The sequence below is a fragment of the Vicia villosa genome, linkage group LG1 (genome assembly GCF_029867415.1).
Source record: "Vicia villosa cultivar HV-30 ecotype Madison, WI linkage group LG1, Vvil1.0, whole genome shotgun sequence".
Taxonomy (NCBI): Eukaryota; Viridiplantae; Streptophyta; class Magnoliopsida; order Fabales; family Fabaceae; genus Vicia; species Vicia villosa.
The window spans coordinates 69,190,801-69,213,234 of NC_081180.1; the positions used below are offsets into that span (position 1 = coordinate 69,190,801).

General features: G+C 31.6%; 1 protein-coding gene and 1 long non-coding RNA gene across 2 annotated transcripts; one reads left to right on the forward strand and one right to left on the reverse strand.

The window, feature by feature from the left end:
• Positions 1–11,915: 11,915 nt before the first annotated feature.
• Positions 11,916–13,250, reverse strand: LOC131608796 (uncharacterized). Its single transcript, XR_009285821.1, has 4 exons — positions 12,796–13,250; positions 12,647–12,711; positions 12,392–12,528; positions 11,916–12,249 (listed from the first exon to the last, which is right to left on the reverse strand). It is a non-coding gene; the product is annotated as an uncharacterized LOC131608796 (long non-coding RNA).
• A 4,463-nt stretch (positions 13,251–17,713) lies between these two features.
• Positions 17,714–20,155, forward strand: LOC131640876 (GDSL esterase/lipase EXL3-like). The gene is made up of 4 exons (XM_058911249.1): positions 17,714–17,992; positions 18,079–18,209; positions 18,341–18,574; positions 19,561–20,155. The coding sequence occupies exons 1-4, from the start codon at positions 17,731–17,733 to the stop codon at positions 20,008–20,010; spliced, it is 1,077 nt and encodes a 358-aa protein (XP_058767232.1). The 5' UTR covers positions 17,714–17,730; the 3' UTR covers positions 20,011–20,155.
• Positions 20,156–22,434: the final 2,279 nt, after the last annotated feature.

Sequence of the window (22,434 nt, forward strand, 5' to 3'; positions counted from 1 at the left end):
CATGTGGAAGTATGTTCGTATTGAAAATTGGATAAGTGTCTCGTTTATGAAAAGAGTTTTAAAAGCCATAAGGCGAAAAAGGTTAAATGAAATTGAGATTGTGTTTTTAAAGGATGTTTTTGCGAACGTTTAGCAAAGGATTGAGCATAGGTGTGCACCTAGCGCGTCTTTACCCAAGGTATTGAACAGGAGCTAGCCCCATTGTCACTTGTTGTCCTTATTCAAAAGATCAAGGTATTCAAGAGGTGTGCACTTCTTGTCACATGATCTTTCGATTTGGTTAATGCATTTTGATTTAAAAGATCAAGGTATTCAAGAGGTGTTCACCCCTTGTCACTTAACCCCTTAGTTTGATTAAAGTGTTTTGATTCAAAAGATCAAGGTATTCAAGAGGTGTGCACTTCTTGTCACTCAATCTTTTGGTTTTATTAAAGATGTTTTAGTTCAAAAGATCAAGGTATTCAAGAGGTGTGCACTTCTTGTCACTCAATCTTTTGGTTTTATTAAAGATGTTTTAGTTCAAAAGATCAAGGTATTCAAGAGGTGTGCACTTCTTGTCACTCAATCTTTTGGTTTTATTAAAGATGTTTTAGTTCAAAAGATCAAGGTATTCAAGAGGTGTGCACTTCTTGTCACTCAATCTTTTGATTTTATTAATATGTTTTGATTCAAAAGATCAAGGTATTCAAGAGGTGTGCACCCCTTGTCACTTAATCTCTTGGTTTGATTAATGAAAGGTTTAAAAAATGTTAATCCAAAAGAATCGAGGTATTCAAGAGGTGTACACTTCTTGTCACACGATCTTTCGGTTTAAGAAAAAGGTTTTTGAAAAGAAAACTCGACTTTGGATCGAGAAATTATTTCAAATGACTTGGCGTTGGACCAAGGTTGATTTATTTTTAAATGAGATGAATACAATATTTTTGGTATTTTAATATAAGAGGTAAAATCTAACAAACCTACACGATAAAAATATTTTTTTGTTTTGTTATATCATAGAAATAAAATTAAAAAAAAATCGAAATAATATAGAAACACTAAAAAAGAAAATAAACACCAATGGGCTCAAAAGAGAAAAGCAAAATGGGGGTGTGTCCAAGTAAATAGTACACTAGGCGCTGGGCTCAAGAAAAAATAAAAATAAAATAAAGTATATTGGGCCGGACCGGGTCGGATCAGATGGAACCCGGATCCGGCCATTTAACACACCAATGGGATTTTTGTATTGAGAACCCTAAACAAAAAATGAACCCAACGGCTCCCTCTCCATCTTTCTCTCACGTTCGCCCTCGATTCTCTCTTCCTCGCTACTGTCCTTGAACGAAACAACAACGACAAAATGAACTCTCCGCCTCTCTCTCGATTCTCTCTCTCGCTACCCTCTACGAAAAGAAAACGACAAACAGTAGCCTCACTCGGTTTTTTGCTCTCTTCTCAATTCAATTTCAACCAACAATCAAAAGGGATTCACACACAACAAGCAAAATCCAATGTTTCAAGAATAACACAAATTACAAATCCAAAATGCAAACAAGGTTCAAGTAACAATTCATACATTACAAGCTAACGGTTCATGAAAGTTTTAGAGGAATAAAAAACAAATACCAACTCCGAACATTCTCGGAGGTGACGAATCCACTCAGGTACAGTGCCTCCGCTTCTTCTGCTTTGAACTTTAACCGAGAGCTTTTTGTCGAAGTTTGATTCGGTGCAGTGTTGCTGAGGTTGTGATGTTCGGTTTTGTTTTGTAGTGATGACGAAGTTGCGGTGGTGAAAGTAAATGAGTGTGAACGGTTTCAATGGTTGAAGGTTAGTGAGGTATGGCAGTGTATTGATGAGTTTCTGTTTGAGTTTATGCAGGGAGTTTGTGAGTATGTAATGGGATGGACGGTAGTATGAATGAAGGTGTTTGGTTTCTGATTATGGTGATTTGAGTGAGGTGAGGTTTTGAGATGTCGATGATGAGGGTGTTTCGTATGAATAGTGAGGTTAAAGGTGAGTTGCAGATTTTTGGTTTTATGGTTGCAGGTAGTATATGAAAAGATGGTTGCTGGAGAGTGAGTTCGTGATAGTTTGGTTATAGGCAGAGTTTTGAGGCTTAAGTTTGTTTTTCTTTTTCGTGTGACCGCCCCCCTGTCTATGTTGCCGAAAGTCTGATTATATATCCCCTGAGATTAGGGTTTGGGAGGGATTTGAAGAGTGTTTTTGAACAAAAATGGTATGCTGATTATAGCTTTACGATGCAGTTTATTGTTGATGCAATTTCGGTGCAAAGTTTGGAGTATTGTGTGCAGCAAAGAGCAGGATTTTGGACAATAGTGTTTGGCATGGAGAGTGGAGCAGTAGGTGTCGTGTAGCAGGGCAGAAATTTTGGACTGTTTTGTATGTAGTATTGTGCAACAGTAGCATTTTTGGCTTGTATTGTTTGGACTTGGACATAAGATCAATAATAATGATAATAATAATAATGAAACAAAAATAAAAATAAAAATTAATCTAAACTAAATCTAAAATAAAAATAAAAATTAATCTAAACTAAATCTAAAATAAAAATAATATTAAAACTAAAAATTAATCTAAATTAAATCTAAAATAAAAATAATATTAAAACTAAAAATTAATCTAAACTATCTAAAGTTATTTTTTTGTTGACTTTAATAAAAAGTCAATTTTTTTCAAGATATGCAAAATGCGATGATTGGATGCACATGAAATGCGAATGTGACATGATTATATAAAAAAGACTAGGTCAAAAATTGGGGTGCGACAGTAACAAATTTTTAAAAATATCAATCTTACTCTGTGGTGTTATTGATAAACCGAGAGATTTGATGCATTTGTTTTGAAAATAACATTAACAAGTGGACAACCAAATAATTTTCATTTTTAAAAATAGTATTTGTATCTATTACTCAATATTTTGACAAAAATAAATTGATAAAAATTGTTTCACTTTAACCCATTCAAAACCTGTTCAAATTTTTTAATAAAAAATTAACATATATTTTTTTTTTCGGAATGTGACAGTTGTTATACAACATGTATTAGTTGTTTTTTATCAGTAAAAAAGTTTTAAAAGTTCTCAATGATGGATTACAAATGCGGAAAAAGTATTTCTGATGTTTGAAACTGGTATTTCCTTATTTGGGGTAGATAGCTTGTTAAAAGTTGATTGCATGCAGTCCATAGAACTTTAAAATAATGAATATAAAATGTATCCAACAGGATCTGGATTAGAGAAAAGATGTGTTGTTCTCCAAGACAACAATTACTATGATAACACTGCACTTGTTGTAATAATGTAATTTAATATTCTGTGTAAATAATGTAATGTTAAATAAAAACTTATACACATTTTACCTCGGTTTTTGTCAGAAATCGAGGGTATTATTTTGGCGTGATAATTGAGAATATTCAACACCATCCTTAAAGAAAACAGTGTCGCCCACTTCATGAGTATCAAAGCTCATGACACTCTCATTAATGATCTGCGTGAAATCTAACAAATATTCGTTATAAAAGCATTCTGAATATCAATAATTGTTAATGAAATATATAACATGAAAGTTTTGAAGCGTAAAAAACTCGGTAAAATTCTCTACGTTGGATTGCAAAAGCAAAAACTAAATTGTGTTTAATGTTTGTGTTCTTCAATAATTAATTTTTTAACAGTATTCATCAATAATCACATATTCATTCATTTAACTAACTATTTTCTTGTTTTACATCAGAAACAAATTAAAGCAAAAGAGATATGAAATATATTGCATCCAACATTTTATCTTCTCCAATATTTCAATGAAACGAGGATCTAACATCTGATCTTCACCAATAGTGATAACGATGAATCGAATTTAAAATTTGTTATATATATTTATAGAAATATTCTGTGTAAACAATGTAATATTGGGTAAACAATTAATTAATAAATATTATGTGTAATCAATATAGAGATGAACGATACATGAAGGAGAGAAAGAGAAGATAGAAAGCAATATTGTATTATCTTCTTTCAAGTGTGATTTACATTCCAATATGGATCTCTATTTATAGGACTAAAGGGAGATAGAAAATCACATATATTAAACACATATTAAGTATGGAATAGGAAGATGAATAACTAGGAGATGGATGGACATCCACTAACATAAATATTCATAACACTCCCCCTTGGATGTCCATTGAGGATATGCCTCGTTAAAACCTTACTATAAAAAACCCAGTGGGAAAAAATCTAGTGAAGGAAAAAGAGTACAATATCCTTTCATTTCTCCCCCTCAGTTGAACAGTCATTTCTTCGATGAAGACCAATCTTTGGTACTAATTGATTAAAAAATTTACTTGGGAGTGACTTTGTGAAAAGATCTGCAAGGTTATCACAGGAAGAGATTTGTTGGATGCTTATATCACCATCCTTTTGAAGATCATGAGTAAAAAAGAATTTTTGGGGAAAGGTGTTTTGTCCGGTCCGCTTTAATGTAACCATCTTTCAATTGAGTGATGCATGGAGTATTATCTTCATATATGGTCGTTGTATTTAAATTTTCGGAAGATAAACCACAAGTATTTTGGATGTGCTTAATTAAGGATCTCAACCAAACACATTATCGACTCGTCTCATGTAATTCTAAAAGTTCTGCATGATTAGATGATGTTGTTGCTATGGTTTGTTTCACCGATCTCCATGAAATAGCTGTACCCCCACATGTAAACAAATAACCTGTTTGTGATCTATCATTGTGAAGATCTGACAAGTAACCTGCATCTGCATAACCTGTGAATTCGAATCTGGATACTTTTGTATAAAACAAACCCATGTCTATTGTACCTCTAAGGTAACGAAGTATATGTTTTACGTCGCTCCAATTCCTTCGTGTAGGTGAAAAATTGTATCTTGCTAATAAATTTACAGCAAATGATATATCAGGACGTGTATAATTAGCAAGGTACATTAGTGCTCCAATTGCACTGAGATATGGTACTTCAGGACTAAGTAATTCTTCATCCTTTTCTCGAGGTCTGAAAGGATCTTTCTCCATATTTAATGATCTAACAACCATTGGAGTAGACAACGGGTGACATTTGTCCATATAGAAGCATTTTAACACCTTTTTTATATAGCCTTCTTGATGTACAAATATTCCTTTGTTCAAATGTTCAATTTGCAAACCTAGACATAATTTTGTCTTTCCTAGGTCCTTCATCTCAAACTCTTTCTTTAAACAATTCATAGCTTTTGGGAGCTCTTCAGGAGTTCCAATAATATTTATGTCATCCACATAGACAACTATTATTGCAAATTCCTTTTCCACACCATTTTATGAAAATACAAGGTCAAATTGAGTTATTTGTATATTCATCCTTTAGTAAATATTCATTATGGTGATTATACCACATGCGTCCAGATTGTTTCAACCCACAGAGAAACTTGTTCAATTTGATTGAGTAGTTTTCTCGAGATCCAAAATTTTGTGCCTCCGGTATATTGAACCTTTCAGGAAGTTTTATGTAAATGTCACTATTAAGTGAACCATATAAATAATATGTCATAACATCTATCATGTTCGAATTAAGCCCTTCATGTGTTACAAGGCTAATTAATTATCAAAAATCGATTGAATCCACTACAAGTGAATATGTTTTATCAAAATCAATCTCAGGTCTTTGTGAAAATCATTGAGCAATAAATCAAACTTTACATCATTCTTATTTTTCTTTTTCACAAAACTCATTTATATCCAATTAGTTTCACACCTTGAGGTATTCGGACTACATATCCAAAAGTGAGTCACTTGTAAAGTGAGTTTAATTCTTCTTCAATTGAATATATTTATTTTGGCCAATTCTCACTTAGTCTCTAATCTTGTCAATATTGACTTTATTTGGTTATCTCAATTTCGGTTCTATTCCATTTCATCCATGACATAATTTATCGAGATCTCTTTATTTCATATTTCAAGTACTTGATTTGTTCTTCTTGAACTGAAAATTAAATTAGGTCAAAGTGCTCTTAGCATTTTCATATCCTCGCTTGGGTCATCTTTTCTTTTCTTAGTAGAGGACTTTTAACATTGGAACCGACTTTCATACCACGCTTCAGGCGCAACAACAACTCATTTGAAATATTATATTATCCAATAGGAAAATCAACTTTGAGTGTAGTATTATCAACTGATAAATTATTTCATAAACATTGCAAATGAATAATATTTTGAACTTTTGGTTCATATTGACTTGTACGAGGATCAAGACAACAATTTATTTTAAATTGTTCATTTGAACTTCTTGTTCATGATTTCAGCTGTTCATTTGAACTTCTTGTTCATGATTTCAGCTACTTATTCCCTCCCCCTAATATTGGGAAAATTAATTTATCAAGTGATAATCAACCTACTGGGCTGCAATCAAGTATTTAATTATTTTCTCAAATTATATCCTCAAAATTGAGATTCATATTAATTATATTTTTCCAATATTCTTTCATGACTCATCTTAATGTATTATATTGGAGCAATTGAAATATACACAATACATCCAAATGTTCACTTAGATGAGAAGTATTAGAATAAATTAGAGAGGACTAAGATATAGTATCTTGTTGGCTTAATGTAAATAAATATCTTAATATAATACTTTGGGTGTTTCAAATGTATAATTTAGAATTGATGATCTCATAAGTATCAACCATATAATTAACTTTAGACGTCTAAAGAATGGATCTTCGGGTCCATTTTATTTTTATGAACATAGAGTTAAAAGGTAGTGCACTGACAGTGTAAAATTATTTTACACTGTCATCCAATAGGGAGTGATGAATGTGCCATGTCATTAAAGTTTTTTTTAAATAAAAAAATGTTTTAATTGGATGCATGGTGGTGATTGGTTGACAGTGTAAAAATATTTTACACTGTCAGTGCATGACCCCTTTTCTCATGAACATATAATACATGATATTCAATATCAATTTTAATAATATATGTGATACTTATACAGAAATTTCTAAAAAATCCAGCAAACAAGATCTTAGTCTAATTAGTTGAGAAAATAATTTCACAAACTTCTGGTTGTGAGTAGAGACATATGCATGATATTTTAGTCGATGCAACAGTCAATGTCATAAAAACACAATTTCTTAAATTTTTATTTTCCTTTAGAAACATATAAAATTTTACTGGATTAAAGAAACTACTGGTTCTTCAATACAAATTATTCGCATCATATTATATCCGAGATGACCCAACCGATTTTACCAACGACACATTTAAGTCTAATTTGTAAACTGATGGTTTAGAATGACATGTGCTTCAATTGTACTAATATAAGTGTAGTACAAGCCCGAGGAAAAAGACGGTAGCTTTTCTATTACACATTTTCTGTCCAAATTGTGTTGTGTAATGCAAAGATATTCGATACCTCCAATATAAGTCAAAATCAATATAATAGTATTTCATTATTAAACACTTTAATCAAATACATTCAATTCCGGACAAACATATAGAAATGCTTTAATGTTAAATTCTTTCGGAATTTAACAAGAATGATCAAAGAAATCTAATATTATTGTAAAAGGTAAATAAATTTCTCTACAAAATATATAAAAAAAAATCATATTTATATGAAGAAAAAAATAATAACAAAATCATGATTTATATTATATTGGTTCAAATATATTAAGATTAAGAAAATAACGTAGAACCTGGCTATATCATTACTCGCGTTGTAGAGTATCGTGCTGATAACGTGTTATGAAATTCACCAAATCAATATAGAGATGAAGGATACATGAAGGAGAGAAAGAGAAGATAGAAAGCAATATTGTATTATCTTCTTTCAAGTGTGCTTTACATTCCAATATGGATCTCTATTTATAGGACTAAAGGGAGATAGAAAATCACATATATTAAACACATATTAAGTATGGAATAGGAAGATGAATAACTAGGAGATGGATGGACATCCACTAACATAAATATTCATAATATTATGTAGTTTGTAACAATTTTTTTAAAAATATCAATCTTACACCTCGATGCTATTGATAAACTGAGAGGTTTGATGCGCTTGTTTTAAAAATATTAAAAGTGCAGAAGCAGGGGTTCGAACCCATCCGCACAAGCATTTTTCCCTCGGTATTTTAAAAATCGATGGATAAAATCGTTATTTTTTATGACGCCTCTTCGTTATCTTGTTTCTTTAGCCTAGATAAAATACATTTCACGTTTGAAATTAAAAATATTTTTTATAGTAGTGGCAGATGATTTTCCTCCTCTATTCTTTTGTCATTGTAAAAAAAGAAAAGAAGACTCATATATTTTATGACGGTTTGGAATGGCAGTGTAGAAGAAAAACCTTTTCTTTAATGTAAAACGTGTTCAAATAAGTGAATGAATTTATGTTTAAGGAGATGATTGTTCATTTATACTAGATAACCAAAAACAATGTTAAAAGATTGCGTATATAGCTTAAAATGTGTTTGATATTTTAAAAAAATTATAAAAAAATAATATATTATATTAACATATAAAATTATATTATTTTTTTAAAAATTTTTAAAAAATATTAAACCTATTTTAAGATATAGACGCAATTCTACAAAGTCTTCCCTTCTAAAACCCTCAAAAAATTAACTCACAAACGGATCTTAAGAGTGTTTGAATGTCTACATTTTCAATTTTAATAAAAATATAATATTTTTAAGAAATTTAAAATGATTTCGATAAAATTTATTGTTTGGATAAAAAAATATGAAAATCATTAAAATAATATAAATTTATAGAAAAAATTGTATAAGTTAAATTTAACGATTTTGAAAAGATATATAAAATTAAAAAACTTGAAATTCCTCCCATGCTCAATAATATGTGAATGTCAAATTAATTATTTTTATTGTTTTAAGATTTGCAAGTTGGTCTTCAGATTTTTTAAAATTTTAAAATTAACCTCATAGTTTTACAAAATAAATTCTTAATAATTTTCAAATTTTTTATATTGATCCTTTAAATTTTTGAAAATTACAAATAGGTCCCTGGTTTCTAAAATTAAAATTTGACCCAAAAATTTAACAAAAAATAATTTTAACACTCTATCCAAACAAACAAATTTAAAAACAAATAAATTTCAATCGAATGATTTGAATTGAAAATTTTAAATTTTAAAAAAAAAATTCAATTGTCATCTAAACACACTTTACAATTTTAAGTTAAAACTAGTGTGATACCCGTGCGTTCGCACGGATACCCGTCGTTTTCGTGTATTTGGATTGAGAAAAATAAAAGGTATTAGTAAAAGACTAAATTTTGGTTAAAATGGGTAAAGCTATAAAAAATACTAATATTTAAAAAATTAAATATTGAAAATAAAAAGTAATTAAGAAAATAGAGTTTATATTGTTTTAGATCGAATAATACAACTTAGGATGCAATTAAGAAATGTAGAGGTTCCATTGAGAAATAATATTTATAAAGAAAATGTGTGGATTATGTTAATATTCAATATTTTAATCAATAATGTCATGTTCCCATTGATATTCAATATTTTTATCAGGAACTTTATGTTCCCGTTAGTATTCAATATTTTTATCAATAGGTTCATGTTCCCGTTAATATTTAATATTTTTACCAGTAACTTCATTTCTCGTTAATATTCAATATTTTGATTAGTAACTTGATGTTTCCATTGATATTCAATATTTTTATCAGGAACTTCATGTTCCCGTTAATATTCAAAATATTTGAATTAATAATATAAATATTTTTTATATAAGTATTGTTTTTTTCTAAATTATTGTCAGAAATATTTAAATCAATAGTAAAGTTGTTATATTATTATTTAATATTTTGATCAGTAAGTGGGATATCCGCGCTTTCGCACGGGTACTGGTGTGGTACGCACGTTTTTGTTTTTAAAATATAATAAAAATGTAAATAAGAAAAACAAAACTAATTTGTATAATTTATATATTTCAATGTTCTATATATTATATTAAAAAAAATTGTATCTTAAATTTAAAATAATTTCAAAATAAAAATATTAGATACATAAATAATTAAAAAATAACATATTTTTCTCGTGTTTGAATAATTTTGTTTAATTTTTTTAATTGTAAAAAAATGTAATAATCCGTGTGTTCAAACACATTTTGACATGATTACTCATGCGTTTAGGTACTGGTGTAGTACATGTGTGTTCGCAAGGGTACTGGTATGTTACGCGCATTTTGTTTTCAAAGATATAATAAAAATGAAGTGAAAACAAAAGACAAAATGCTAGGACTAAAATAGTTTATAATTTTTTTAAAAAATTGGTTTCTATAATTTCTTTCATATATAAAAGTTTTATATTTGAATTAACAATATAATTATTCTTATATATAATTATTTTTGTTTTTGAAACATTTCTAAAAAAAATTTAAATCAATCATTATTATTAGATATTTTAATATCAATAGCTTAATTAGTTCTTTTCATTATATTTCAAACTATCTTCACGTTTACATCTTGGCAGGTCACATAATTACTCTCCAATCTATCAATTAGTTGTTTCTATCACTAACAACACTTTTCTCATCTAGAACACAGGTAAATACTCTCCCTTAAAACATGTCAATTATGGACTACCAGGTAACGTGAGCGAAAATTAAAGATGTATGTTGCATCAACTTAATTATATACTGTGCACCAAAGCAGGCATTATTCATTTAACTACAATTGTTCAGGTCTTCAGGATGCTGGTGTTACCATTCTGGGAACAGTTTCAAGCTTAGTAAAAACTTGGAAGAGTTCACATTATATGGAGGGCTTAGATTGGACCAAGATAAAGTAATGTCTCCTAAATTTAAATAATCAATTCACTTATATGAACAATGAATTAAACTGTGGTTACATCATAGGGAGTCGACTTCAGCCTCAAGCTTTTGGAGCATTGAGCACACCATCAATGATAACTGGTTTGGTCATCCTTGATGAAAATGGAGTTCTTTATGACATAAAATAAAACTTATCTTTAGGCATAGACAAATTTATGTTTATTTGATATCTGTGACCAATATGACAGCCAGATGATGCTCCTTGTGTCGGTGAAGCGGGCTTATTCCCATTATAATTGGGTGCAACTGATAGATTGCTTAACATTGACCATGAGGAGATTTACTTCAAGGGAATGCCTATTTACAAAGGAAAGGTGTATACTTTAATCAATATTCCTACTGCCAATGTGGCTAATGACTTTTTCAGTCACTTTGTTTATTTGTCTTCTAATGTCTGTCATCTGTTGAATTAGCAGATTCTTAGGAGACATGGAGATATAATCAAAACTGTAGGAGGTCATTTTTTCGTACAGGGGAGGACTGATGACACCATGAATCTTGGCTGGATAAAGGTATTCAACATTCTTACAGATATGATATGCTACTAAACTAAAACAAAAGGATACGGTCATAACGAAAGTTTTGTTCCTCAAAAGTTCGGCAACACCCAGACTGAGGGAAAACAATTATGTATACTGCACCCAAGGACCCGAACCATCACTCTAAATCAGATACCTCCAAACTCTGCTGCACCGGAATCAAGTTTTAAAGGAAAACTACCTTGAACAACAAATCTTAAGAGAGGTTTTCCAGCAGTAACTAATAGGACAGGACCCCCCAAATGAATTAAAAATGAGCAGTATTGGCTAAGTTGCAAGTACAAACTCAACAAAGTAAAGCCCAAGAGAAAAAATAATGCAGTATTTTTGCTTATTGCATTTGTAGAAACATCTTTATGTACCAACTGCTGGAAATTTACTGAGTAAAACCTTTTGGAAGTAGAAAAAAAATGAGATACAGTCAAATCAGTTGAATGAATAATACACTTAGATACATAATTTCATCAGTTGAATGAATATTACACTTAGATACATAATTTATATAACCAACACGTGTGCTTACCAAATGCCAACTAATTAACAGCATTATTAACTCACTTTGCAACTAATTAACTAACACTTCTATACATTACACTGAGATGCATAGTTTTTTAAATTTATTTACATAACCAATCAACTCACAAGAATAGCTAATCAACTCACAAAATTCATGCTAACAGCATGCAAACTTTTTATGGCTTGCAGGAATCAGGATCTGCCCGGCTACGGAGTTGCTGTAACAGTTGGAAAAGAATTTGCTGGTGCATTTCCTGACCGCACATTCAAAAGTCCACTGGTTGATCTTTTGATCAAAAGAGGGCGAAAGGGTAACACGTGATCATTACGCTATGAACAAAAAAAATCAATTTTATAATGGTTGGTGAAAATGCCTAGCTGGTAAATCATAAATTCAAAATTTGAATAACTAATGTTTAGATTTAATGTTGTCTTAAATTCGCAATGATGAGAAGGAAGGATGAAAACTTACTTCGTAAGGATCATTAATCAGTTACAATCAGAGTCACCAATAATATAAGTAGCTGGAATTACATATGCAAATGAGCCTCTAACTACTCCATACAATCTTGTTCCAAAAAAGTGCTTGGAGAAGTGTATTAATGCCAACTACAAAAAAATGGATATGTATTACCCATGCTTTGTCACCCTGCTTAATCATAGAAACCAAACAACTAACAATTAAAATCATCACCAATTGGTAAATTCAATGTTACAGAAAACCTACAGGTTTGAAGAGCGAAGACGTTCGAAGTGAAGGATGTCACGCAGAAGTACTGATTTTGTTTTGGTCTGTAAAGTAAACAATCAAGAAATAAAAAATCTATCAATGTAAATTCATTTGATTGTAAACTTATATAGAGAAGAAGGTCTTACCTTTGCACCAGAAATTAACAGTCTCCTTAATTGTATATAAGCTACAAGACCAGAGTATGAAACTTCAGAAACAACACCATGCAGCATAAACTGAAGTCTTAATAGCAAACCCGAGTAGTCATTTTAACCACAGACTGCTGCAACCTAAATGACAACTTGCTAGTTTGATGTAAAAACCACTTTGAGGTAAAGCTGATTGAAAGTCAGATCAGTCCACTACGTCGCTGGAGACCAAAACAAAACCGATGGTGAGAATGTATAATATAAGGCTTCGTTGAATTTCAAAACAAAGAAACATACACTCACGCGTGTATTACATAATCGCACTCGCCGAAAAGGAATATCATGATTATTGCAAAAGGTAAAGACAATAAATTGTTGAGCAACACCTTTGCCACTTCATTAAGAGAACCATATTTTGTAGATTTTTTCGCTTCGTCCATAACCCACCTGAGGGTAAGCTGTCACAAAATGAAAAAATGTTTAGTGAAAGATTAAATTATCAATCACAGGAGAAAACATAGAAGACTCTTACAGAATATTGGAAACAATTCATAATCTGCCAGACATAACCGACTGCATATCGAATAACTTGCAGTAGTAAGAAAACAATTCATAATCTGCCATGCATAACCGACTGCATCAAATGAGAGATCTATAACACCTTCGCTGCCAGTAGAGATAATCTGTATAAACTACATATAAGAGGAGAAAGTAACTGCAAAAACATGTATCAAAACGGGAACGTGCAGAGATATACATCAGACCAAATAAAGGTTAAATAAACATTGAATTACCATCAAATGGTCCTAACCAACAATGAAATGAACTCAAGTTTGTGAAATTAAAAAGCAAATCAATGAGTATAATACAAGAACATCACTTACCTATACATGCCTGAGACAAGCATGGCGATAAATATCACATTCACCGGCAACAAAACCCTAACCTCCAGTTGAGCTTTTCAACCGAAACTCTGCCACAGAGAGACAACAACCAGAGTACTGATAAGGTTCTTAAAAGTAAACAAATTAATAAACATCACATATGGCCCGATTAAAATCTTTTTCCATCAAATCGAGCTATCATGAAGCTAAAAGAACAGTAGAAACTAACTTACTTGATAAAACATCAATGATATTCCGGCATTGAAATTAGAAGTTGATAACAGAGACATTTTCAGTATTTTAACAAACAAAAAACAAAAAACCCTTTCAGTTTATCAGGAAACCAGAATAACACTATGAAGACTGATACGAAACCAGAATCATTTTCAGTTTTTTAACTAAGAAACTCAAAAATTAAATTTCAGTTTTTTAACATCAAAACCCTAAAATTCAAATTCATTTTAAGACGATAACATATTAACAATATGAAGACTAATACGAAACCAGCTACAATTTCTTTTTTTTTACCAGAAACCCTCAAATGAAACTCAAGAAAATTTCGAAAACAAAATACAAACCTCTTTATCAATGAGAATCAATTCGAAATGCTCTTTGTTCTTTGTGAAAATTGTCCACTTGTGATGGATTCGGACGACAATTTTCCATAGTTCCTTACTTGGATTGATGTACTTCAATTTCTCATAAGGTCTGACCATAGTGAGATGTTTATCGTGGAGAGAGATGGAAAAAAGATGGAGAAAATATGAGATGTTTGGCGTGGAGAGAGATGACGGTATTTGTTGGTGAGGCAGATGATATGTTTGTGTCTAAAGGAAAAGAAGAGAAACGGTAGCGTGTGAAATGTGACATGTTTGAATCAAGAAAGCAAGCTTTTGTCAACAAAAATCAGGGTTCCAAGAACAATTTGGGCAAGAGAAGAGAAAGGGTTATTGGGATTGTCGTGTAGAGACGAAAATAAGTTTTGGAAAGAGGAAAAGGTAATAATAGCATTAGTACTGAAACGTGTGAGTTGTTGTGGGCCACCACACATTTTGATTATGGGTTTAATAAACCACTCAAAAGACATTATTTGCCCCAAATATATTACTTTAGACTAAGTTAATCAAAGGGTATTTTAGTGAATACCAGAACAGTAAATTTTCTTATATTATAGATATGATGTAAAATTTTCTTTGTATGTCTGTTTTTTCTCCAATATGATCCCCATAATCCACTTTAAACATCACCCTATGGTCTCCTACTTAATTTGAGAAATAAGTTTCAACTTGAAAGCAAACATGTTAGATGTCGTAAAAGAACCAAAAGTCTGTTTATTAGAATGGGCAGGGATGACTCCAAATACACTAGTGTAATTCTTTCAAGCAAATATAAGTGAGAGAATGAAATTTCTATAATAAGCATTAAGGCCTTTAGAAAAAGAGAATTTGTAAGTAGAAGAAGAGGGGCTTGTAGGTTTTAGAGGGAGTGGAGAAGATTTCTAGAACTTGAGATTATAGGCATTTATTTGGAAGCATCTAACGCACGATTCGCTTAAATGTGCAAATAAGTGGATCAATTAATGGATACTAGGTAGCTACTTAGTTAAATGCATAACACCTATAAAAAATGCACAAAGGTTACTAAAAAAACGACAATGCATGAATAAAAGGTGTAGAGATAACCTATGTTTCTCAACAACAAAAAAGTTGATAACTGTATTACTATTTCTAAAGCAAAATTTTACTTGACACCCCTAAATTATATCTGTCCCTTATTTTTTATTATTTTAGAAATGCTTTTGATGAAATGAGAATAATCTTTTTTGAACGAAATTTTCGGTTAAATATTGAAATTTCTGATATATATATATATATATATATATATATATATATATATATATATATATATATATATATATATATATATATATATATATATATATAATTTTTGGTAGTTTATTTGAAATTAGTTGCGAAAATTTTAAAATTTGTGGTAAAATCTTGAAAATTTTGAAATTGCTGATAAAATCTCGAAATTTCAAAGCTTCCGGTAAAATTTATTAGAAATTTTAAAATTTAAGATGAAATCTATCGGAAATTTCAAAATTTGCAGTAATAATCTCACTTTTAAAAAAAAAATCCCGATATGTGCTTGAAATTTCTGGTATCGCCGAGAAAATTTCAAATTTTTTAGTGAAAACTTTTAATAAAGTTATTTTGGTCTTTTTATACACTTTGGAAAGTGTCAAATATAAGTGTGGGGTGACAGATTAATTTCTCTTACTAAAGTTGTGTATAAAAGTTCAATTGTGTCATATTCTTAAAAAGTCTGACATTCATACATCCAAATTCAAATTCAAAATTCCCCTCTAGAGAAGAATGGACCAAGTTATAAGGAATACACCTAATCAGATAGAAGGTGATTCCGTATTAGGTCCACACTCGACGTTAACTATTAGCTCTTCGTATCCCGACGTCATTAAATATGAATTTATTGTATCTTTGATGTCGCCAAGGTAAGTACCTCAGTAACAACGAAAAGTATAGGCGAAGTTAGATTGGAAAATGGACTGTGAATCTTCAGCGTGATCTTCATGGAAATTGCCTTCAGTCTCTAGTTTAGACCTAGATCTTGATCTGAGATCCTTTCTTCTGTTACTTTGCAGAGTTCTTGGGAGAATCAAATATCTAGAATTTCGAAAAATCATAATAAAAATGGTGATTGTTAGAAATGACTGCGACAAATCTCCTTGTTTTCTTCTAAATCGTTCTCGATTCAATGACCTAAAGAGGTTACCAACTGGTAAATCAAAGATTTAGATCTAAAATCATGGAAATCTTAGAAATCGGAAGTCGTTTCCCACAGACGGCGTCACTACTTCGTTAAGAAACTAGAAATAGATGCAATTGGAGAACTGAGGATCTTGAACGGCGGTGCTGATCTCCTTCACGACGATGTGGGTGGACATGTATGATTAGCACTCCAATGCTCAAGTCAGTTCAAGATTCAAGATGAGTGTAGTGAAAAGTGTAGATAAGAGAATGTACCTTATTCTTTGCATGTGAACTGATTTTATACAATAGATCAAATAGAGTGGATTTAAGATGAACTGAACCTTAGTCATTTAGGTCTATGATCGGCCCAAAACATCTAATACTCTCTTACCAATTAACAAACAAACAGAAATTCCAATAAATTAATTAGAGTCTAATTGTTAGCACAGTTATTAATAATTGAATGTTTATATATTTTTTCCCCTCTTTTTGCATTTTATTTCCCAATTCAAGTATGATTTTTTTTTCTAGTAAAAAACTTTAGCCTTTTTTTTACCGGCTATTAGAAGGTTCAATCACACAATCAAGGATGGTCCATGAAAATCTTATGACTAAGCCAATCACCATGTAACTTACATATCTTGTTTTGTTTTATCACAAATAACACATTGTTTTGATGCTATATTACTTGCAAGAAAGAAGTTAGAACATCTCTAAAAACTGTTTTAGCAAATAATGTTATCGGTGTTAAGAAACACTAGCTTTATTATTGACTAATATTTGTCCTAGAATTTGATAGATCATTTTTAATGAAATCTCTTTTTTAGTTATGTTTTCTCATCCCCCGAACTCAATTCCAAAATCTTTTTTAAGTGATCAAAATTCATGTCAATTCAAACATTATTAAATATTTGCCAAAACTTAAAATTGATTAAAAAAAAAGCCATGTTGAATTTTAATTTTTTTTAACACGGTAATTACTAGTGTGTTCCTCTCAAATTCATGGGTTGTCGTACATAATTTTTTTAGATAGAATCCTCGCTAGTGGATAGTGGAATTGATTCTGCATACCAAAATTTAAAATAAATAAAAAAACTAGTTATTTCTAATTGAATTTGCATCAAAATTCACTCAATAATAATGTTACAATTAATAATACTAGTACTTAGAATTAGCATAACAACCCACCAAGTTTCCTATAAATTGTGAGCACCAAGGTGAGAATGTCATTATAACTTCTTTTCAAAAACATAAAAACCTTAGTCATAAAAAACATGAAATCACCCTTTCATCATGAATTGATTTGTTGGTGTTGTTTCATAGCCATCCTCTTACAACATGTTTCTTCTGTGAATCTACCAAACAATGAAACAGTGCCAGCAGTTTTTGTATTTGGTGACTCATTAGTTGATCCAGGAAACAACAACTATATCACCACTATTGTCAAATGTAATTTTCCACCATATGGTAGAGATTTTCAAGGAGGAAATCCAACTGGCAGGTTCAGCAATGGTGTAGTCCCATCAGACATCATTGGTACAAAATTTCACATAATTTGTCATTATAAATCTTCTTTGTTCAATTTCTTAACAAACATTTTTGTTGGTTCATTTTATTTTCAGCTGAAAAATTTGAAGTCAAGAAGATTTTACCTGCTTATCTTGATCCTAAGTTGCAACTTCAAGATCTCCTCACCGGTGTAAGCTTTGCCTCAGGTGGTTCGGGATATGATCCTCTTACTTCGAAAATAATGGTAATTACGTCGCACTAATACTTCACATATGGTGTCTGACAGATGCAGTGTCTAACAATGACACACGTTACATTTTTTTTAGCATTTCTTAAAAAAACTAATTACAATTTTGTGTATCTTTGTGTTATAAGTCTGTGAAGTCATTATCAGATCAATTAGAATGGTTCAAGGAATACAAGAAGAAGATGGAGGAAGCAGTTGGAAGAAAGAATATGACATTGATATTATCAAAGAGCATATACATAGTGTGTATAGGAAGTGATGACATTGCTAATACTTATGCTCAAACACCGTTTAGGCGTGTCCAATATGATATTCCAGCATACACAGATTTCATGGCTTCTGAAGCCTCAAAATTCTTACAGGTATGTTTTTGGAATACAACTAAATAACATGTCTTCAGTTTTTGGAAACCTTGCTGCGTTGATTAACTGCAATTCAACTGTGTCAAAACAACTAAGAACCTATGAAGCACGGACAGAGTAGTGGTGTTTGACACGCGTCGGTGTTTTACACTTGTATGACACTCGTACAATACGTGTCGGAAAAGTCCTACATGTGTCGGAAAAGTCAAACAAGTGTCCCTCTAAAAATGATTTTTTTTCTTTGTTTCGACATTCTTTGAATCGATTTCTGACATCCGTATGACACCTACACAACACGTGTCGGAAAAAGTCCTACATGTGTCGAAAAAGCCAAACAAGTGTCCCACTAAAAAATGTTTTTTTTCTTTGTTTGAACATTCTTTGAATCGATTTCTGACATCCGTATGACACTTACACAATACGTGTCAGACAGTTCAAACAAGTGTTTAAAAAATATAGTTTTTTTATTTGTTTCAGCACACCTTATACATTTTTTGAACCAATCTCTTTCACATCTCCTAAAAGGGTTAAACATGTCTTACAACAATTTTATCAATGCAGAAATAAAAACATCAATTTTGATTATAATATTTTCAACTTTTTTTAATAAATGGATAAATATATGTTAAATACTATAGGATATATAGTAGTGGTGTTGTTGTCTTATGCTTTTGATATGACATGATTGGTGTCGGAATATCTATATCGTGTTGTGTTCTTGTGCCTGTATTGGAGTCTGTACTTTTATAATTAAAAGTCTTATATAGTCCTGGTTTAACTATGATAGACAAATAAAATTTGAGACTATGTGTTGCAGTACTTCTAACGCACCTCAAAGATGGCTTGAACATGTTATCTTACCCTTTTGTACTAAAGTCAAATTTAGGTAGAGACAAATAACTAAAATCTTGTGATAATATTACTATTTACATCTAACATTTGCTGTTCATAGCTAAACATCATTTTCTTCTATCATTATATCATAGAAACTATATGGAGAAGGAGGTAGAAGGATTGGAGTATTCAACATACCAGTTATAGGGTGTGTGCCATCTCAAAGAACACTCAATGGAGGCATTTTTAGAGAATGTTCAAACACTTCTAATAATGCAGCAAAACTCTTCAACACTAAGCTCTACTTCAATCTGAAAACACTTGAGAGAAATTATTCAGATGCTAAATTTGTGTATCTTGATTGTTACAATCCATTCTTAGAGATCATCCAAAATCCATCTAAGTATGGTTTCAATGAGACGGAGAAAGGTTGCTGTGGTACAGGGAATATAGAAGTTGGGATATTGTGCAACCGTTTCAGCATGAACACATGTTCGAATCCTTCTGATTATGTGTTTTGGGATAGTTATCATCCTACAGAAAAGGCTTATTATGCACTTAGTACACTTGTGCTTGATAACAAAATCAAGGACTTTTTTTAATTAAAAACACTTAAAAACTTGCTATTTAATAATGTGATTTTCTTCTACCTAAGAGTGTGATTGCATATGACATGTATGGAAAAGTGAGTAACTCCATGATATTTAGTTGTATGGATTTATGGTTTCTTTGTTATGAGAATTTAAGTTGAGCATTTTTATTTCAATTTTGTTTCAAATTTATATGTCTTAACCTACTCTGATTGGTTTGAACAAGTCTGATTTAGTATGATATTCTATAATGTTACAATTTAAATTGAGAAATGATTGTTTAGTTACATAAAGAAATAAAATTTTGATGATATTAAAGAAATGCTTACAGAAAATACAGAATCATACAAAAAAATTGTGATTTATATCAATGCTTCTAAAGTAAAGTGATATGTGTAGATAGTTAAGTTTATATGAATAATATTCGTCCCGGCTTTTAACTCTTTATTTTTTTTTTCAAAGAAAATATTGCATGTTTAGATTATTGGAGAACTTTTTATAGCTCTAAATTGAAGTTTTAAAATAAAATCAATGTGGTCTTCACAAACCAAAAAATACACTAATAACATTTGTTTCGAACCGGATAGAAATCCAAAAAAGAGAACCCAATTATGAGGTCAATTTCAAAATATCAATTTGGTAGATAAAGGAACACGTGAAACCTCGTCAATAATCAAACATTTGATCCTACTTACTATTGCACAGTTTTTCGTCAGATATGATCGGACGAATCCCCACATCTCACGTCGGACTAAACGAAAACAATTTTAGCCATCTACCATATATAAACCAAAGGATGCACCATTTCAGGTATTATCTTATTTCCACTCTCGAACTACACTTCATAGACTTCACTGACTTGGACGTTAGGGTACTAACTTTGCAGGTTCTCCTCGCCTCATCACACCGAAAGCTCTCGCCTCCACACTAGAAGAGTATGTTCCCTCATCATTATGTATTTCTCATTTCACCTCAAAACAATGGCGCAGTAATTAGGAATCAACTGTTGATTCCCTTGAATTCCTATAAAAACAATTGTCTCTTCACCACTCATCTACTTCAACTAGTCTTTTTTCTGCTCTCCCGTTCGATCAATCTTACACAAATCATGGCAACATTCAAGTCCACTCGACTAGTCGTCCAACGTAATGTTGTTGCAGCTGCGACAGTGAACACTCCCGGTTCACCGAGAGAGGCTCCACCTATTCCAACATTAAGAACGGTTCTAGTTCTACTGACTTCTCCTACCATTTCAACTCCTCAAACTCCACTTACTCCGACTATTGGCTATAGCCTATTCCAAAATATTTAGACTTTTCAATCTTCTCAATAGTTCCTGCAAGATTATACCTTCAAACAACTTTGACCACAACCTTCGATCCCTAAACAAGAGATGCTTCAGAGCCTCAATCAGCTCCACAATATTTATTGTTTACCAAGTGACTTCAAACACAACAGGGGGAATCCCTTGCAGAGATCCAGTCGCCATCTAAAAAACTGACAGCAAAGGGACAATTCAGAAACACATCCTCGAATAATTGATTTCCATCATCCACACCATGACAGTATCAAAGACACCATAAATGAAGAATGTAACATCACTGCCTCGATTTAGCTACGGACTATGCGACTCCGCAATCCTGAACTGTAGAACTAGAAACATTCCTTCGGATTCAAGAGCCATTGACTTAGCGAGTAGTTGAATCCTTTCAACTTGGATTTCAACCATCTCCAAGCCAACACTTTTATGCTCTCGACCCACTGTTCCACTGATCCACTTATGTCCCTAAAGCTTTTCTCGTTACGCCCCTTCCAAATCACCCAAATACAAGCAAACCATATTATACTAAGTCACTCCTCCCTCCCTCTGTCGAGATCTAGCAACCCTACAAAATGTGTCAGATTTGGTAATGCATCGTTATGAGTTGCAGTAACAAAATTTAGCCAGTTTAGAATTTTTTTTCCCACACTGCCGAGAAAACAGTACATTCGAAAAGCAAGTGTGAAGCAGATTCGCTCACTCCACATCCGGATGGACACTCAGACTGCGACGCACTCAGAACACCGCTTTTGATTAAGTTGTCCTTTGTAGGAATCCTATTTTGAAGTAATCTCCATGCCAGTACTGTCACCTTAGTCGGAACTAACTTGTTCCAAGCAGCGGTTAAATTTCCTCCGGTTCAAACTTTCTAAACCCTCTACTAGCGTGTCGTACCCTTCCATGACAGAGTATTGACTTCTTCCCCAAACCCATCTTCCCTTCCCTATAAATGTCGAGTGCTAGCTCCGCGCTATATTCATAAGTTCTTCAATCCAACCCAGTCTTGTTTGTCTTAACACCCAACTCCAATTGAAATTCCATTTCCACTCCCGCTCTTCTACCTAAATATGGTCCTGGACAGTGGCATTTTTGTCTTACGATAAAAAGAATAAACT